Raw genomic sequence first — 20,741 nt, forward strand, 5'->3', positions numbered from 1 at the left:
ATAATTTTTTTTAAATCCACACATCACATGTGAGCACTTACTACGAAACAAAAGTAGGTTTACTTAAAAAAGAATACAGAGTTAACTAAGAACCGGAGAGTGGTGGAAACAAATGAAATCAAAACAAAATCCTAAAACCTACAAACCTGTCTATGCTTATTAACAGTTACCTTTCCTATTTAATAAAGTAGGTTTTCCCTGCCAAGTTCAGTCTGTTAAAGAGCTGGCTGGCTTCACAGGAACCAGGATCCAATTTTTCCATGAGAACATCCCTGCTCCCAAAATGTCTCCTCACTGGAAGGAGGAAGAGTGTCTTCCTCCTCTCTCTCCGATATTGAATCAGTCTTTTGTCTTTATTCAGACAGGCTGAGCCTTTGTAAGGTTTTGTCTGTTGTAATGTTCCTTTTTTTACCCCCATTGACAGTTTTAGGATAGAGCAAGGCTAAACAACCTAGTCTTGCTTTACATCATAACAAACTAGGCTGATATGACAACTCCCTCCTGCTTGAATGGGACACCACAGAAACATATTGTCCCTGAGTGACTAACTTTTATGTCAAGTCTATAAAGCATATTTTTATATAAATATATTCTTTATATATTACATGTACGTACAGCTTGCAACAATTATGAACCTTGACAAGTTAAGAGCTTTCCGTAGATACCTTACCATGCTACTCTTGATGAATAATAAATACCCTGCAAGACATGCGTTTGTCAGGTTGAGATAAGAGTTGTTTGCAAAGAACAGGAGACCCTCTGTGCTACAGTACGATTATCAAAAGAACTAAAACTGAACTAAAGACTTGAGGCCAAGCTAGAGCAAAGCTGAAGTGTGCACAGTAGAAGCTCTGTCTCAAGCCATTAGGCAGCTGAGAAGGAACTGAGGGCAGTTTGCCTTCACAGCTTTATGTATCCTTGCAATGGGGCACAAGAATATCTGGAGTGCCAGCAAGGGCTAAAAATGGGCACTACTACAAGCAAAAAAATCTCTGCTCAGAGGTAGGTGGGGCACCTCTAGGGAGACTACTTGAATAAGGGTTAGTTTTGCTACACAAATTTAAAAAAACAAAACGGGAAACTTCTCAAATTAAAACATCAATCTGGGAGTTAGGAAGGGGCGTGGTGAGACAGAAGGGAGCTATAGCATATAAATGATAATGCCACTAAAATACATAAACTGCTTCATGAAATAAGGTGTAAATTGAACAACACTAGCCATGGAGGCCAAAAGTCAAAGATCTGGTGCAAAGGGCTGTCTGTAGGCATACCTGTGGCGCTCTGGGAGAATCCAACATCAATTCAGGTAGTTCTTTAAGTAGCCTATCAAACGATTTTTCCACATCACTTGTGCTCACTACTGTCCCACAAAGGTCAGAGAGGAGCTTAGATGTCATTTCTCTGTGACTAGCCTTCCCCTCTAATGACAATGATACGGCCAACACTGGCACACTGTATTTCATTTCACCAAGATTTAAATCCCTCAGCATCTCCTAAATAAGATTTGAAGAAAATATATTAACATTTTCATAAAAAAATATTAATAAAACAGTTTAAAGATTTAATTTTAAAAAATTCAAATGATCACTACAAGGGCAGAGAGAAGGTTGTTTGGATGCTTTAACTGTGCATTTCCATATCAGCACCTCAATAATCTCGTTTGTAACTGGCTGTGACTTCCCATGTCAAGTGTGATATTTTTAAAAATACAACTTATCAGACATACCGCAACTTCATTAGTATCTCCATGTTCAAAGTATTCCTGTAACATTGGTGTTAAAGTTTTATCAAATGCTCTTTCATCCAAAGGTGGAACTACAGTTTCATAGACACAATTCTCCTGTTTAAAAAAAAAATAAATAAAATAAATCAGATACTGAATCTAAACAGCAACAGCATCTCCCTTGCTCTCTTTATTGCAGAGCTTAAATGCTTTTAAATCATCTTTGGTACTAGCAGCCAAGATTTCTATCAGCAATGACTGCATCATGCCTTTGTAATCAGTTTGTGGAAGCTGATCAGTTCTGGAACAAAGATTACATTTCCCTAAAATATAAAAGCTGTATTTACAAGTAAGTAACATTGTAACTTCCAACATTGTAAGCACCTAGGATTCTTCTGGCACCATACTGTTAGAAACAAAGTTGTCATGTACTATATATGGAAGGGAAGGAGACAAACTCATATCCAGCCCTGCAGGAAGGCAAAAGCTTAACCAGACACCTTGTATCTTTCCCCACAAGCTACTCTACCCTTCCCAATCAAGAAGCAGCCTGTTTTTCATAACAGCTACACGGCCGACAGCCAATAACATGTAAAAAGTGTGAAGGAGGGAAAGGACTGGGCATTTAATTTTCAGGGTGTTTGGTAAAGTCAGTTAGAGGCACTCACAAGGGGGAAGAGTTCATGCAGCAATTGGCCACTGGGAAGCCTGACCTTGCAGGGCAATATAAGCCTAAGAACCAGAACTCCAGCACAGCCAATCTTGCTCCATATCCCTCACTTCCCCACTCCTCCTGGACTGACCTGCTAATATTCAGAGGTAAGCAGGTAGATAGGGATGTGTGTGTGTGTGGAAGGAATGGGATGGAAGGACAATTTGGTAACAGATTATGTCGGGTTGGGGGGGACAGAAATAGATATATTACTGTCCTGGACCACCATGACATAGTCTGTGCTGCACACTGCATATGGTATTAAGTTGTAGTTCAGAGGGGAACTGCAGCCTCCATGTACAAGAGAGCCATCACAGGGAAGAGTACAGGTTGGACAAAAGGTGTAACACGGTGCTGCCTAATGGGGAAGCTAAATAGGAAATCAATACTTAACATGGTCTGAACATAGCAGTTCGGCTTGATTTTTAAATGTTGGGAGTTTGTTTGTTTTTTTTAACTGGGTCTAACTCCCTGTGATCCACTCAACTGTAAGCACTGGAAGGGAAAGCCACACTTGAGGGTGGACATTGACACACTTATCCTAGGCCCCAAATCCCCAAACTTTTCACACAGTCATGCCCCCTGCTTACCCCGTCTGCATCCCTGCCAGGAGCACACCCTCCCCACCCCCCCGGCCCTCAGGGTGGGCACAGACAGGAGCAAGGAGGCAAGGCTGGGGCCACAGCTGGGGGCAGGGCTGGGGCCAGGAACAAACCCACAGTTGCAGTAGGGCTAGGTGGTGCCTCCCACCCCACCCACTGTGGGGGCTGGCCCAGGCCCCACCATGCCCCCCCCGAACATTCCTCAGCACCCCCCCTAGGGGATGCACCTCAGAGTTTGGGGACCTCTGTCCTAGGCTCTTTAAATATTGGCTGTAGCCTTAGATTCAGACTATCTATTCTCAGCCCTCAACAAGCTACTATACACTATTTGAGAGGGCCAAAAATACAAGTGACTACTTTATGCATCTCTCTACTTAGCTGTCAAGATACACCCCCTTAAGCTGTGACACAGTGTGGGCAGCGGTGCCAACACCACCGTTAAAGAATCTTTTGACCTCAGCCATTAGATCTATATTTTACCTTCAAAGCAGAGCATCAAGCTGATTTCCTAGATTTGATGTGCACCACGGTATTAAAAAGCCACAGTATTCCACCTTGAAATTGATTTTATCTTGGTTCATACCCAAATACTGAAGATAAGGAACATATAAGCAGTTTTTCCCCCTCTACCAACTGCACAGAGTCTGTACAATGAGCGACTGCAGAAAGTTAAAAACAAAGCTGTCCTGGCTTTGAACTCCTTCAGAGACCTGAAGTATTTAGTGTTCATGTCTAATAATTTAAAACAAAGAAGAGAAAAAGCTACCACGCATACTTGCAGTTATACCTCTGTGTCTCTAGCATAAAGTATATGCCAAGAACCTGATTTGTCTACTACTCTTTTTCTCCATATGCAATAGGCGCCTAAAAAATCAGTACCAACACTAGCAGTAATGAAATACTGAAAATGGAATGTGTTTTCACTTCTGTTGATACCAACTTAACATTGCAAAATATTATTGTAGTAAGAGACCCTGATGGTTTACTACAAAACTAGCATTCACAAAACCAATACAAGAATGTAGGCATTTTTATAAAAAGATTAAATTGTAATTAAAATGTATATTAATTTGGTAGTTTTTTCTTAGAGAACTGAGAAAAACATTTTTTCTTGAATTTTTAAATTTAAATACAGAATTAGAGCTTAATCCTGCAAGGTGCTAAGTACCATGGCCCTGATCCAGCAAAGCACTTTAAGCAAAATGTTTAATTTAAGCATGAATAGTCCCACTAGACAAACCAAGACCACCTTAGCAGGCTACTCCAACCTCTTTGTAAGTGAATGGGCCTACTCATGCGCTTAAAAAGTTAAAGCATCCACTTTATCAGGGTCAGAGTGTTTAACATCTTTAGGATCAAGCCTTTACAAATGTCACATCAATTACAGTGAATAAAAAGGCTATTTCCATCTCAAACTTGCACTGTATATAAAAAAACATTTGCTCACCTGGTCATCATCGTAGTTGGGATCTTTAATATCCACTTCCTCCACGTCATATACTTGCCCTGGTGTACCCCAAACACCTTTGCCGCCTGCACCACCTGACAAAACATGCCAAAGTGAAAAAAGACAGCCAGCTTATGGTAAATGCTGGGTGAGCTCAAAGTATCTCCATACTATCATGCCTCATTTGGGCACATGTGTGTAAGTCTCAGATTTTCCAGACTATGCAGAAGTATTTGCAGAATATCTTTCCACTCCCAGCCATTTGGGCTTTGCACCACTTGAGTCAGGAAACTGTAAGCAACATGAGGCAGCATGAAGAGTGCTGAAGGTTGAAATAATTGTGCTTTAAGTTATTAAAGGGAGTATCCCTGATATAAATTCCATCGTAAGCCTCAAGATCTGTAGATTGTTATATCATAATGTACAATACAATGTAGTATCCTAAAGAAGTTGATTGTGCTTTCTATAATGAATAATGCATGTGCGCATGCACACCACATCCATTATTGAAGATCGCTGTCTGCTGTGGCCATCCCCATACAACCATTAAAAAAAGAACTACTGAATGGGAGGATAGACAGAAAATGTTGTTTCGGGAGAAGAGAATCCCAATGGAAAAACATGCCTTTAGACAAGAGCCCATAAGCAGAGACACTTCTTAGTAGGCTACACCAACCTTTCTTTGGTAGTCCCCTTCCTTTTCCAGACCGGGATCGTCTGTCCAGAAATTTTCCCTTTGGACTTGTTGGTGCAGTGACTCCACTTTTCAGTGCCTCTCCATTATCACTAACAGAGTCTCCTCTCCCAGAATCACGAGAAGAATTTTTCCTTAACCGCCTCTTTGCTCTAGCATTAATTTTAGCTTCATTAATGGAAGATGCAGCTATCCAATTTCCATTGATTTCTGTCTTTATTTCCTCACTTCCACCATTTTCTTCCTCACCAGAAAATGGAGTGTCACTTAGATGATCAAGTTCTCAAAAGAGAAAAGACACAAAGAAAAATCTAGTTACTGCTTTAAGCATATACAAAATATTCATCATGATTTTAAAAAATTACATGTTTAAAATGGAAACCTGTAATATAAAAGAAACATTAGATGTAAGGTTGCTGAACCAAAGTACCTGACCACATTCCAATTACTTTTATTTAAGGCAAATTTGTTGCTTTTCCATTGCCGGTGCAGTGGCATAATGGGAAATAAAGCTCTCCCTTTCTCCTCTGCCTAGGCTATATGCCAAAGAACATGTATGCGGGTGGGTGAAGAGCAACTGAATGAACAATTTACAAATAGATAAACCAAGTAAAGAGGTTCTGTAAACAAGCATGGAGCTACTTTAGTTTGTAATGTCCCTCGAACTCAGTAAAACATCCATTTTCCTTAAGTAAAATTCACAGAGTACCACTGGCTGCAATAGAAATAAGAGATAATAAAGAGCAAAAGTAAAAACTTGGAAGTTTCTCAGCATGCCACCAATTAAAAACTGGCTTATTGGTTGATAAGCAGTAAAACAACTTTTTTAAAAAATTGGAATCTTTACCTAGGTGCGATGGCATACAAATAGAAAGTGTTTCACTAAACTTTATTGGGCTGGTTCTGCAAACACTCCCGGACACAATGCTTACACCTGGGGTTTACTTACCCTCTTATCTCCCACAATGCCCTTCCCCAGCCCAGGTTTACAACTCAGCCACCAAAAAACTACTCTTCCTAGCGATCCCTGCTCTCTTGCTTCTCAGGAAGAGACTGGGTGAGAATTACCCTGAGCCAGCTTTGCCCTTACTACTGAAGAGAGAGTTGTGACTATATAAAAAAAAAAAAAAAAAGAAGTGACCCTCTATTATTGCGGCAACCACCATTATACAATGGCAATAAATCTTGCGCAAAGTATGCCTTGTTAGGTATCACTAGAAAAGTTGTGATCTGTTGAACAATGTTATCCTGTTTATATTCATGTATTATCACTGTATATGAAGTTATGAATCTTTGCTATGTGTTTGTATCTCAAACATGTGTTCCTGGGTAACATGCCCAAGACAAATTTAAATCAAAGCCAGCCAGTTATGGTTGACAGGCCATTAAAGAGAATCAACTCTTCCTGAGGATGCCTCAGAGCATGTAGACAATGAATGCCTCACGACTCAGCAAGGCACATAGAACATATGATCCCGGACTCCATGTCTAAGACAGTAACTTTCCATGCACATGGACTGAGGGATATAAATTGGAGAGTGTGACATTTCTTTGCCTCTTTCCTGTTCTACATTTCTGGACTGTGATTTCTAACAAAAAAAGTTTTGAACAATGGACTGAGGACCCCAATATTTGAGAGGCACCAGAGAAACTTTTTACAAACTGGCAGATTTAACATCAACCCTGAAATACATTACAGCTGATTTCAGAATTTGTAGATGATTCACGTTAACCATTTAATACCTTCTTTTTTATTACTAAATCTTTAGTTAGGTTACTAAAGATTGGCTGCAGCGTGGTATTTGGTGAGATCCTGTAAGTACATGTTGATCTGGGGTGTGTGTGTCTGGCTCCTTGGAGTTGGAAGAACCTAATATATGCTATTTCTGGTTTTTAATGGTCATTTATCACAGAAGTCCGGGTGGTGCAGGAGGGGCTAGAGTGCCTGAAGGGGACTGTCTCTGGCTTCATAATAACTAGTATAGTGCTCTGAAAGCACACATTGTTTATTGGCTTGGTGATAGAATATACCACCAGTCTGCGATACATGCCCTGTATTTTGGCAATATGACCTGAGATTGGCACTCTTAGTTGTATACCAGGCAGCGTGACAAGAGTGAAGCTACAGTCAACCCTTGTCATTCAATTCTGGTCTCAGTCTCTAGATCAGTAATGTGGAAATCTTCCCAGAAGTACTCCTCAACCTGGAAGGGCCAACACATTGTTACAATGCTGAAACATTACATTCTTACAATTAACCCTAACATGACTACTTTAAAAAAAGAAATTTGAACAAAGGCTATTGAGAAGATACTTTTTCCCTTTCGTGCACAAACAGCTTACCTTTATAATTCTGTAAGCAACTAGACCACAGTGAGAATTAGTCACTTCATTAGACTAAGAATATGTTAAACAATTAAGCATTAGTTTTGGCACTGGGCCATACACAATTACCGGTATGTTTTCAGCTCTATAGTCTTGCCATCCACTACACAGCTGGGTAAATGCATTAAGTGCAGTTTGAGAAGAGTAACTATAAGTTTCTCTCTAAAAAGTTTCAGAGTAGCAGCCGTCTGTATCCGCAAAAAGAAAAGGAGGACTTGTGGCACCTTAGAGACTAATAAATTTATTTGAGCATAAGCTTTCATGAAGTGATCTGTAGCTCACGAAAGCTTATGCTCAAATAAATTTGTTGTGGCACCTTAGAGACTAACAAATTTATTTGAGCATAAGCTTTCGTGAGCTACAGATCACTTCATGAAAGCTTATGCTCAAATAAATTTGTTAGTCTCTAAGGTGCCACAAGTCCTCCTTCTCTAAAAAGTGTTTAAAATTTAAATAAATAGTTAAGTACAAATAGAAAAAAATATTTCCTTTTGAAGTTTCACTGCAATAAAAAGCATTCTACATCAGTAAAGTCTTTACCCATAATGAAAAAGTGAAACAGTTTAGCGAAATGGATCTAGTTAAACTGATACAACCACTAATGTAGACACACTTAAAACCTTTAATCTTTGCTTATTATAAATTTATCTTAAAACTGATCATCTAAAGCAATTTAAACAAAAATTAATCTGCTTACAGTGCACCTACATTAGGTTTATCGCCAATAATTTGGTTAAGTCAGTCCAGTTTTCTAGTATAAAGAAAGCCTGAGACTCATTGTATTTACTGAGCAAGTACAACCAGTTCATCTTCTATTAACTTTATGATCAGGATGAGTTTAGCAATACAAAGGCTTTTGTAAAAGGAAATCATGCCTCTCCAGTCTAATAGAATTCTTTGAGAGGGTCAACAAGCATGTAGAGGACGAGGGTTATCCAGTGGATATAGTGTACTTGGACTTTCAGAAAGCGTTTGACAAAGTCCCTCACCAATGGCTCTTAAGCAAAGTAAGCAGTCATGGGATAAGAGGGAAGGTCCTCTCGTGGATCAGTAACTGTTTAAAAGATAGGAAACAAAGGGTAGGAATAAATGGTCATTTTTACAGTGGAAAGGCGTAAATAGCAAGGTCTCCTGAGGATTTGTACTGGGATCAGTGCTGTTCAATGTATTCATAAGTTATGTCGAAAACGGGGAGAACAGTTAGGTGGCAAAGTTTGCAGATGGTAGAAAATTACTCAAGATCGCAGTCAGCTTTGGGCTTAGCTAAGAGTTACCAAAGAATCTCACAAAACTAGGTCACCAGGCAACAAAATGGCAGATGAAATTCAATGTTGATAATGCAAAGTGCCGCACATTGGAAAACATACTCCCAACTATACATACAAGGTGATAGAATCTAAATCTGCTGTTACCACTCAAAGATCTTGGAATGATCGTGTATAATTCTCTGAAGACATCTGCTCAGTGGTAGTCAAAAAAGCTAATAGAATGCTAGGAACTATTAGGGAAGGGATAGATAATATGACAAAAAATACTGTTGCCACAATATAAATCCATGGTATGCCCACACCTTGAATACTGAGAACAGTTCTGGTAGCCCCATCTCAAATAAAGATATATTAGAAATGGAAAGGGTGCAGAGAAGGGCAACAATTAGAGGTATGGAACTGCTTCCATATGATACTCTTGGGGGAATTCTGCGCCACTGTACACATGCAGAATTCATGTCCCCTGCAGATTCCCTTCCCTTCCCTCCCCCAACCCCCGCAGAAAATACATTTTGCCAGAGAGAGTCACTGCAATTACATCTTTCGCACACCAGGGGCTGCTGTGGCACCACAAGAGTGAAGCCAGCTCACAAGCCAAGGTAGCCAGCCACAGAGAGGGAGGAGGCAGAGGTCAGGTGGAGGTGGCACAGGACACGGGGGAGGGACAGACAGAGCAGGGCACAAAGGGCTTCTGGGGGGCGAAGGGGAGTCATGCAATGGCATTCAGGAGGGCTAATGTGGGGGACAGACTGAGGTGGGGACACAGGAGCTAATGGGGTGACAGCACTGAGCCAGGGGGCTGAATGGGAGGGGGGTGCAAGGCCACATGGGGACAGAGGCACATGTGCCTGACTCAAATTTCTTTACTAATATGACTAGTAAGGAATCTATTTGTCAAAAAACATTTCCTGAATCTTTTTTGTTGTCTGTATTGTTACAGACATACTTACTGACATGTATTTTGAAATAAATTACCGAAATAACTGAAATTAGCGCAATTATATTGCGTTTCTTTGACAAAGAAAATATGCAGAATTTTAAAATATTGTGTGCAGAATTTAATTTTTTGGTGCAGAATTCCCTCAGGAATAATATGAGGAGAAATTAAAAAGACTGAGACTGTTCAGCTTGGGAAAGAGATGATTGAGGGGATATATGACAGAAGATTATAAAATCATGAATGATGTGGTGGAAGTGTTAGTTACCCCTTCACATAACACAAGACCGAGTGCTCACCCAAAGAAATTAATAAACAGCAGATTTTAAACAAACAAAAAGGAAGTATTTCTTCACACCAAACGGTCAACCTGTGGAACTCATTGCCAGGAGATGTTGTGAAGGCCAAAAGTATAATTGGGTTCACAAAAGACAGGCCCACCAATACTTATAAACCAATATGATCAGGAACGCAACCTCATGCTCTAGAGGTCCCTAAATCTCTGAATGCCAGAAGCCAGGACTGGATGACAGGGGATGGATTACTCAATAACTTGCTGTGTTCTGTTAATTCCCTCTGCAGCATCTGGCACTGGCCACTGTCAGAAGACAGAATACTGGACTAGCTGGACTACTGGTCTGACCCAGTACGGCCATTCTTATGCTATGTTCCTATTATGTTTTGTCTGCTTTTAATCCTAGGAACAGTTACGTGAGAGCAAAAAATTTCTGCTTCAAAGGAGTTTATCTGCTCTTGTTTAATCTTGACCTGAAGTCATTCCTGTGTTTGTGACATCACAACTAGTTGCTGTGACAGTAATTATAAACATCAGATTATTATGACTTCAAAGTCCCTATCATCTACTATTCTAGTTAAGCAACCACTTGGGATGTTGCAAACAAAAAACAAACAGGAGGAAAAGAGGAAATCCTAAGGAACAGTCATTTTATTTGCATGCAATTATTCCAACTTTAAACGAAATACATCAGGCGGAAAATGCAATATAGTTAGAAGTGTTTCTAAATAGATTTCTCCAAGTTTGTCATGAAGATCTTTAAAGAAATATGTTGATTAAAAAAAGCCACCACAATGCAATTTACAAATAAAAGGGATTCCAGCATCAATTAAACAGTACTTTCAATACAAAAACTAAGGTTATATACCTGTTGGGTTAACATTATATATCTGCTCATTTTCTACTTCCATAGTTGTTTAATTGCACTTCAACTGAACTGACTGTAAACAGAAATCTTAATGCTTTCCTTTCAGGCCTAACAAAAGAAAGAAAAAAGGAAAAAAAACAAACAAACAGTAAATGCAATTACATTGAATACAGAAATATATTTGATTTTTCTAGTGGACTAAAGTCTAACTAAATTAGAATAATAGGAGTCTTTCACCTAGTCAACATTCATTTTCACTCAAATTCAAGTATTAAGACTCATTTTTATTTTTTAATTCACATTAACTTACTGGTACTGTAAAAATATTCATGGGATGATGAAAATGTAACAAAGAGAGCACTATTTATAAACAGCACAGATAAAGTGCAGAACTGTTACACCAAAACTAAGGTCAAGTCTACACTTAAGTTTTACCAATATACGTTGGTTAACAAAACAAAAAAAAACAACAAGAACAAAAACAATCCCCCCGCCACCCTAAAAAAAAAACCCCAACCCCTAACTGGCCTATGAGGTTGGTGTACTGGTAAAAACCCTAGTGCAGGCACAGTTACACCAATGAAAAGGTGACTCATACCAGTATAGTTATTCCCCTTCCCACACATGACTATCTATATGGGTTTAAAGCATCCTTTGACACCAACTCTCCTACTGTGGATGCATATATGTACTGCTTCAACTATACCACTATAGTTAAAGCATAACAACTTTCTAGTCTAAACAAGCCCTTACCATGCATCCTAATTCATTGCCTGTCCTACACCCAAACATAGATCTGTAGGCCATATAAATTTATTCTACACAAGTACACACACCTGAGAAGCTCTCACCTCTGTATTCTCTCATGAATACTCTGCTCTCTCCTTCTCCTGTGTACATGTACTCTGTTAGCTGGGGGCCAAGGTGAACGAATTCTCTCTTTCTAAAGAGATTACTGTTATTTTCCTCTCCTCCCTTCCCATTCATCTCTATGAACAGCTGAATAATGAGATTTTGAAAGAGATGGCATCACCCATCTCCCCTTTTCTTAAAGAAGATTTCAGCCAATAAGACTACAATATGCAAGTGAATCAGATAGGCAGTACACAAAGACATACTGGCTATATCATTTATCAAAAACTTTTACCTGCAAAATTTTCATGAATCACTTTGTAGTATTGTGAATGTTACTGGTATGTGTAGTTCTCCCATAAGATTTCAGTGGCTCTTCTCTTCGCTTCCCACCTGTTGCAGTCCTGCAAACACTTTATTATTCAGTGGCGACCTTGTGACATTAGGTGACATCAACCCTCCCCATTTTCTCCTCTAGTTCACTTGCCTAGAACAGACTTATTGACTACAGTGATGAATAACCAGTGGTTAAAGGTATAAAACTTGCCTTTTTACAGTAATTTCTGGGTATAATCCAATTTTCTCACATCACACCCCAATTTCAAACAATTAACCTTGAGTAAGGCAGTGTCCTCTCCCCCTTGCCATCCAATACTTCATTTAAAATAGCTTTCTTTCAGCATTACCTCAACCATCCAGTTCTGAAGCACTCTTATTATACTAAAAGTGTTCTCTTGTACTGCTCACTCAGGAAGGGGAATCAAGATAGTCTATCTTAAAAGGTTAATTTTCTTCTTCCGAGTCGAATGTTCCATTACAGATGTGTTTCTCCTTTAAAACAAAAGGAAAATACAATTATATAGTAGTAAATACTAGAGCTAGGAAAAGTAATTTTAACATTTATTATAATAGCAACTACCAGCGAGGAGGATGACTTTTCTCCCCCCGTTCAGGACCTCCCACAAATCTACTTGAGACAACCTTCAAATTTTCTAAACGGAAAGGACATCTGTCTGTAATATTCCTTGGGGGGGGGTCATGACCCTCAGGTTCAGAACCCCATCTTAGACTACAAACACTTATAACATGGGTGCCAGCACACCTCAGCTTTACAGCCCACATGTTCACACTAATCGAGAGACTGCACTGTCAGTCTAGAGATGGATAAAATGTACACCTCCAGACTAAATATTAACTTTAATTCTTAGGTTCCAAGGCCAGAAGGGACCACTGTGACCATCTAATCTGACTTCCTGTAAAACACAGGCCACAGAACTTCTCCAAAACCATTCCTAGAACAGTATGTTTTAGTAAAACCTGCAGTCTTCATTTAAAAATTACCAGTGATGGAAATCCACCAGGACTCTTGGTAAACTACTCCAGTGGTTAATTACCCTCACTGCTGAATATTTAAACCTTATTTCCAGTCTGAGGACTTGTCTCCACTTACAGCACTACAGAAGTGAATGTAGACACAGTTAATCCACCTCCCCAAGAGGCGGTAGCTATGTTGACACGAGAAGCTGTCCCATCGACATAGCGCTGTCTAGACAGGGAGTTATGTTGATAGAATTACATTGCTCAGTGGATTTTTCCACACCCCTGAGCAACAGCCATTATACTGATATAGGTCTATAGTGCAGTCCTGGCCTAAATTCCTTAACTTACATTTCCAACCTCTGGATTGTGTTACACTTTTTTCTGTTATATTGAAGAATGCATCATCAAATATTTGTTCTACACAGGTACTTACAGACTAATCAAGTCACCCATTAATTTCCTCTTCGTTAAACTAAACAGATTGAGCTCCTTCTATCTATCACTATAAGGCATATTTTCTAATCCTTTAGTCATTCTTTTGGTTCTTCTCTGCAGCCTCTCCAGTTGATCAACATCCCTCTCAATTGTGGGCACCATCCCTGCCCAGTAACGGTCATATCGGTGTCAAGTATAGAGGTAAAATAACCTCTTAAGTCCCCTGTTTATGTATCCCAGGATCACATTAGCTCTTTTGGCCACTGAGTCACACTGGGAGCTTACTTTCGGGTAATTATCCACCATATCTTTTTTACAATCACTACTTCCCAGGATAGAGTCCACCATCCCTGTAAATATGACCTGCATTCTTTGTTCCTAGATGTATACATTCAGCAGTATTAAATTGCATATTGTTTGCTTGCACCAAGTTTAGCAAGAAATCCAGATCAATCAGAATCAGTGACCTGTCCTCTTCATTATTTAATGCTCTCCAAGTTTTGCAGACAGCTGCAAACTTTATCAGTGATGATTTTGTTTTCTTCCAGGTCACTGATATGTCAAATAGCATTGGGCCAAAAACTGATGCCAGCAGGGCCCCACTGGAAAAACCTGCTCAACGATGATCCCCCATTTACAATTACATTGAGACCTATCAGCCATTTTTTTAATCCAGTTAAGGTGTGCCATGTTAATTTTATACTGTTCTAGTTTTTTTTTAATCAAAATGTCACATGGCACCAAATCAAACACCTTATAGAAATCTAAATATGTCAACACTATTATCTTTAATCAAACTTGTAATCTCATTAAAAAGATGATATCCACTTAAATCCTGTCAAACTATCTTCCATAAACCCATGTTGGTTTCTATTGCCCTCCTTCAATTGTTGATTAATTGAATCCCCTATCAACTGCTCTGTATCTTGCCGGAGACTGATGTCAGCTGACAGACTGGTAAGTTACCAGGGTTATCTGTTTACCATTTTTAAAAACTAGCACATTAGCTTTCTTAGAGTCTTCTGGAACTCCCCAGTGCTCCAAGACTTATTGAAAATTTACTAAATTACTAGTTTCCCCCTATTGTTACTCACACCTTCTTGTCAACTGTCTGAAATGGGTCACTCTCATTACCACTTCAAAAGTTTTTTTTCCCTCCCTTGGTATTCTGCTGTTAAGTGAATGGTCTCATTAGACTGACCTCACACTTGGTCAAGCAACTCCCATCCTTTCATGTATTTATACCTGCGCCTGTATTTTCCACTCCATGCATCTGACGAAGCGGGTTCTAGCCTATGAAAGCTTATGCCCAAATTCATTTGTTAGTCTTCAAGGTGCCGCAAGGGCTCCTCGTTGTTTTTGATGAAAAATCTACATTAATGGTCCAGCAAGCTCCTCAGCCAGCTGTTAAAACTCTGGGATGCAAGTTATTTTATTTGGACCTGCTGATTTGAAAATGTCTAACTTTAGTAGCGTCTGTTTAATATCGTCCAGACATACTAGCGGAATGGAAAGAGTTATCATCACCATATGATGAGACTGCATCATCAGTTTTCTCCCCAATACAGAATACATATTTATTGAACACTTCTGCCTTTTCTGCATTGTTATTGCTAATTATAGCATTTCCACCTAGTAAAGGACCAATAAAATTGTCAGGATTCTTTTTGTTCTTAATAAAATCTAAATACTCTCTATAATTATTGTGCTTAACACTGCTAGCCATAGATTCTTCCTTGTGTCCCTTTGCATCTCTTATGAATTTTCTACAATTCCAGTCCAATTGCTAGCAACTTCTCCCTTTCTTCCATTTGTTATCTATTTCTATTTTTAATAGCTACCTTCACTACCCCCCTAAATTAGGTTGTTTTTTAAATCAGCATGATTAAAGGGGCTTGTTTAAACTTGGTAATGCTAGTATTCAACATCAGTTTTACGACTACCTCACATTTCCTAACTAAAACCCCTTATTATTCATCTACTACAGTATAAAATCTGAAAATCTGTACAAAGAGCATATTGGTATCATCGTGTCATAAATACAGGCAAGTCTAGACACAAGATGATGTGCTCCTATTTTGCTTAAACCAATTTTCTAAAGCTTCATATAGTGAAGAATAATTTGTCATGTACAAAAATTTTTCCAAGTTACACACACACATTCACAAGATAAGAGCTTTTGTGCCTCACAGCAAATCCAAAGCTTAAGTATATATCCTGTAGATATATACACTCAAACTTGGTGTTAATTTTTTTTTAAGCAAATCTCAAAGGGCTTTGCAAAGGAGGTCAGTATCATCTTCATTTTACAGAGTGGGTGACTGAGGCACAGAGATGAAGTGACTTGCCCAAAGTCACCCAGCAGACCACCGGCAGAACCTGTATCTCCTGAATCCCAGTCCAGAGTTCTACCAACTAGACCAGTGGTTCTCAACCTGTTCTCTGCGTATCCTTGGGGTCCGCAGACTATGCTTAAGATTTCCAAAAGGGTCTGCACCTCCATTTGAAAATTTTTAGGGGCCTGCAAATGAATAAAGATCAAGAACCACTGAACTAGACTACACTGCCTCAGCAGAATATACAAGACAAACACATGGTAAAAGTTAGTATTATTTTCTCTATTTTAGAGATGGAGAATTGAGGCAGAGAGATTAAATTACTTGCCATAGAAGTCTGTGGCAGAGCTGGAAACTGAACCCACATCTTTCATATCTTAGTCCAATTACTTAATTGAAATACCCCTCTGAGCTGACTCTGTATTTGCACTTTTACATGCAAGCTGTGCGAACATGCTTTGGAAAGTTACCAGCCCCCACTGATCAATGATAAAAATAACTTACTTGTTCTACCACTTCCCTCCACCATGCAAGCAGATACTTACTTTCTTTTTTAGTGAGGTTACAGCCACAAAATTGATTTTTTGGGGGTGACAGAAGGGAACCACATGGATCATACATCTGGGTAAGCCACAGTAATTGAAGAAGAATGTATACCATCATTGACTGTTGATGTGTTTAACAAAAACTTAAATATTTTTAGTATTATTGGCATTCCAACTCAGATAGTTAAAGCTTGTTCCCCCCGCACCTTTTGTGTAATTCCCAATAACAAAAACTACTCTAGGATAAAAATAAGTAATTTTATTGATGTGAAATAAAATCCAGGTCCCAACTTTCACAGCTCTCTGTTCCATAGCAACGATACTTGGTTTTGATCAGTAGACTAAGCAGATATGTCTATTAAAGACAAAGATAGAGCAAACAGCAAGAGGTTATTTTTCCAGTGTCACTTTAATTACTGTAAACACACTTAAGAAAACAAAACAGATTGAACTTTAAATTGTTACACTCACGGACACTCCATAGGTTCATGGAGCCTTTAGAGACAAGATCTGTAGTGCAGAGTTGTTAATATGAACAAAGTAATGCATATCAACATTATGTAAGTTAATGACAGATTACTCAAAACTATTATGTGGTTCAAGAGGTTTATTTCTGCATATTCATACTCCTGAGACTGATGCCACCTTAGCCCCGCAGAGTAAACTCTAAAATTCCAACATTTTAATTTATGTTTGAGGGCAGCCCCAAAACATTCTCAAAATGGAGATTTGCTCAAGGCTTAGGAGACTGCTGAAGACAGCCTTACAGCTTCTTACTGTGGTACTGACTTCCTTAGAGCCAAGAGTCATGCACTGAGAAAGTACCTACATTGGCTTGTTCCAGCAGAACAGAGGAGTATCCAACACCAATACATCAGCAAATTCCTGCTCGGTACCTTGTTTCTTGTTATATGGGTAACTTCCAATATTAACAAAGATAAGTTCCTTAAGAGCCCAAATCATCCTCAGCAAGAGTAACACTCCAACAATGGAAGAGATGAGGCCTCAGCACCCAGAGAAGATTTAGGTACTACAATCGTGGACCTTGGATCCAAATGGCACAAATTTGCTCACTGCCAGGGTCGTTCCTGATTGATGTATCTGAAGTCAAACTGGCTTATTCTGTGTCCCTTCCTCAGGCCAGATAGACAATTGTGTCAGTTGCCTTTCCAAGGAGGTTTTACAAGCCCAATCCTTGGGTCCACTAACATACTGGCTAGTTTTTTTATTATTATTATTATTAATATTATTTATATTATGGTAGCACCAATGAACTTCCATCAAGGACCAAGTATTCATTGTGCTTTGACTATGAAATAAAAAACAAAACAGTCTCTGCCACAGAGAGCTCGCAATCTACAGGTAGACAAGACAACAGGGGGACATAAATTAAAAAAAAAAAAGTATCGAACTTAAGAATTTGAAGAACATTGCAGACTGCCGCAAAGACTCTAAAAACCATCAGATCCTAGGGGGCTTTGTTTTGGAGGAAGGTGGTGTCTTGGTTTTTTCTCAAGTCTATTTCTCTGGTCTCTGATGGACAAGGAGCTTTTCTGGATCATTCAGTTGTGAATATTTCAATAAGGCACTTCTATTTGTGTAGGTACTTAAACCGCACTCATCAGTCGGGTACATAACTCATGATCACCTGCATCCAAGCAGTCCCACTAGTAGGTTAACATAAGCAAATGTACACCAATGTGTCCCTGGCCAAGAATTTACAGTGAGGTTAGATAAGGAAAAAGGCTTCAGAAAACTCTAAAATCTCTAGATTGAAAATCATTTTTGAGTATGCTTGATATGGCAATCACTTCTAAAATTAGGTTTCAGAGTAACAACCGTGTTAGTCTGTATTCGCAAAAAGAAAAGGAGTACTTGTGGCACCTTAAGAGACTAACCAATTTATTTGAGCATAAGCTTTTGTGAGCTACAGCTCACTTCATTGGATGCACACTGTATGCATACAGTATGCATCCGATGAAGTGAGCTGTAGCTCACAAAAGCTTATGCTCAAATAAATTGGTTAGTCTCTTAAGGTGCCACAAGTACTCCTTTTCTTTTTACTTCTAAAACTGTATTTCCCCCTTCCCCAACATCAAGCAAAAGGTACTGATAATTAATGCTAGATCGTGTTTTTAAACTTCAGCCATTTTGCTGCAGTCACATTTAAAAACAACCAAAGAAGTGTTGCTTAAACTTCACAACATATTTTCCTCCCTTTGAGCAGAGACCAAGCATGAAAACCTCCAACCTCAACTGTGAACATTTCAAGGTTGTGGACTTGTGAAAACATAGTGTTATAGCAAAAAAAATTTGTGGCCATGTGCTCATTGCTGTACTGTAAGAAGATCAGTTTCCATTTGATATTTACACATACATACACTTTTATAGCACAGAATACTCTATATAAACACTAGGTGCTAATTGTATAGGAAGGGGTGTTTAAACAGCCTAAAATATTACTTATTCAAAAAAGACCTCACACGTACAGTTAAACATACACCAATCCACCTCCAACACAAGTCTTAAAGCGCACATTTTAAAGTAGCAGGAATAACAGGGGAAGTGGTTTTCATACAGATGTGGCTAGTTAGTTTAGTTTCTAAAGGTGCCGCAGCCAGCCCAGCCTTTACAAGAAAAGAAAGTGACTTTACAGCGTGGCAGGCTCAAAATATAGATCCTTGCCAAGTTATCAACACTCTAAAGAGCTAAACCAGGCTCCCTCCTCCCCAGTAACCAATTCAATCCTAGTGCTGTTTTGTGGGGCAGCATGCCTGACACCGCATCCTTGCCCAGCCAGACTGGGCAGAGGGGCTGGGGGATGACCCCTTCCCCACAGATGCCAACGACTGTATCTTTGCGATGAAGACCACTGGCTCCACTCAGGGCACTGCTTCTTAGGAGGTGTTTTTAAGGGGGTGGGGGGTAGAACCCTGGAATAAACAGGGTAGCGGAGGTGCCCCCTCACCACCATCATCATCGCCCCTGCTGACGACCCACTACCCCCTCCTTGCTGGGGGGACCCCACACCACCCCCACTATCCCTCCCTCCCGGGGGACAGAGCGGGGAGGGGGCGTGAAGACCCCACACCACCCTCTCCCTGCGGGGGGGGAGCAAGGCCCCCCCCTCTCCCGCCTGGGGGGGGCGGGGGGTGTCCTGAGCCGAAGCGGCGGGGAGGGTCTGTGAACAAGTCTGAGGAGAGCGGGGAAGGACCCCGCACGCCCACCCGGCCAGGAGGGGCGTGGAGCCCAGAACACGCCCCCGCCCCTCGCCTCAGAGACTTCCGGGGAAGGATCCCGAATTTCCCCGCCTGAGGAGGCTTCCGGAGAGGCGCGAGGACCCCCCAATCCCCGCCCCATCTGAGGGGGCTTCCCAATAGGAAGAGACCCCGCGTCCCCCTCCCGGAGGGGGCGCTCCCTGGAGCCGCGAGCGGGAGGGCGGGGTTCCCATTACCGTAGGCGGCGGCGGCGGCGGCGGTCCCCGGGGCTGCCCCGTCCCCGCCGCTCCCCACAGCCGCTGCCTGCCTCGCTCTGCAGCCCCGTGCGCTGCCCGGTTTGTTTTTGTTTTGTTCTGCCCAGCGACACGGCGGCGAGCGGCCGCCGCGGATTGGTCGGCGGGTTCCACCCGCCGCAGCCAATCAGAGGGCGAGGGGTTGGGAAAGGGGCGGAAGAGAAGGCGGGTACTCAACCGGCAAAGAGGGAGGGCGACACCATCTGCTCGGAAGGGGCGGGGGTGGGTGTGTCCAGCGGGGAACAGGAAGGAACCATTGTGTGTTGGGGTGGGGAGGGCAGGGGCGGTCCAGCCTAGTGGGAAGGGAGGGTGGGTCACACATCATTCTATTGCCCCCAGGACATTGTCTGGGAAGGGGGAGGAGAGATCAAACTCCTCAGGCCTGTTAAGAGGAGACATATACAAGGCAGAAGGGGTCTTTGCCACCCCATAGGGTCTTATGCAGTTGTGGGGTGGGCTCCTCAGGTGCTAGAATGAGGAGGTATTGGGACTCAAATTGCCTCCGCCAGTTCTATCGCCCGGCACCTTGTATGGGTCTGATCTAAATAAGCATAGGGTGGCAGGAACTTATGTTGCCAATGGCCAAAAGCCCACCAATCTACCACCCTCCTTTTGGAAGCGCATTCATCACCCCAATCAGCCAGCAATTGCTGGTTTATTCACCCATCCACTGCAAAACTAATGGGGGCCAGTGTACTCACCAGGGGTAGAGAGCAGGGCAGTTGCCTTCCCAAAGAACCTTATTAATAGCAGTTAAATACAGGGATCTCAAGCGGAGGAATAATTGTTATTGTTCAGTCCCATAAACGTT

General features: G+C 40.9%; 1 protein-coding gene across 4 annotated transcripts in view; it reads right to left on the reverse strand.

The window, feature by feature from the left end:
* PDCD4 (programmed cell death 4) overlaps window positions 1-20,025 on the reverse strand; it is a 32,778-nt gene extending 12,753 nt beyond the window's left edge. Inside the window, exons 1-8 of one of the 4 annotated variants that reach the window (XM_073354392.1) lie at window positions 19,874-20,025; window positions 12,470-12,614; window positions 12,079-12,187; window positions 10,932-11,039; window positions 5,161-5,460; window positions 4,485-4,579; window positions 1,727-1,840; window positions 1,272-1,493 (exon numbers count right to left, since the gene is read on the reverse strand). In XM_073354392.1, coding sequence (XP_073210493.1) covers window positions 1,272-1,493; window positions 1,727-1,840; window positions 4,485-4,579; window positions 5,161-5,460; window positions 10,932-10,974 — 774 coding nt within the window. In that variant the 5' untranslated portion in view covers window positions 10,975-11,039; window positions 12,079-12,187; window positions 12,470-12,614; window positions 19,874-20,025. Of the gene's footprint in view, window positions 1-1,271; window positions 1,494-1,726; window positions 1,841-4,484; window positions 4,580-5,160; window positions 5,461-10,931; window positions 11,040-11,782; window positions 12,059-12,078; window positions 12,615-19,873 lie in introns of those variants that run through there. The other 3 variants (XM_073354393.1, XM_073354395.2, XM_073354394.2) reach the window with 3 other exon arrangements.
* Between the last annotated feature and the right edge of the window lie 716 nt (window positions 20,026-20,741).

This window comes from Lepidochelys kempii, chromosome 7 (assembly GCF_965140285.1).
Source record: "Lepidochelys kempii isolate rLepKem1 chromosome 7, rLepKem1.hap1, whole genome shotgun sequence".
Lineage (NCBI taxonomy): Eukaryota > Metazoa > Chordata > Testudines > Cheloniidae > Lepidochelys > Lepidochelys kempii.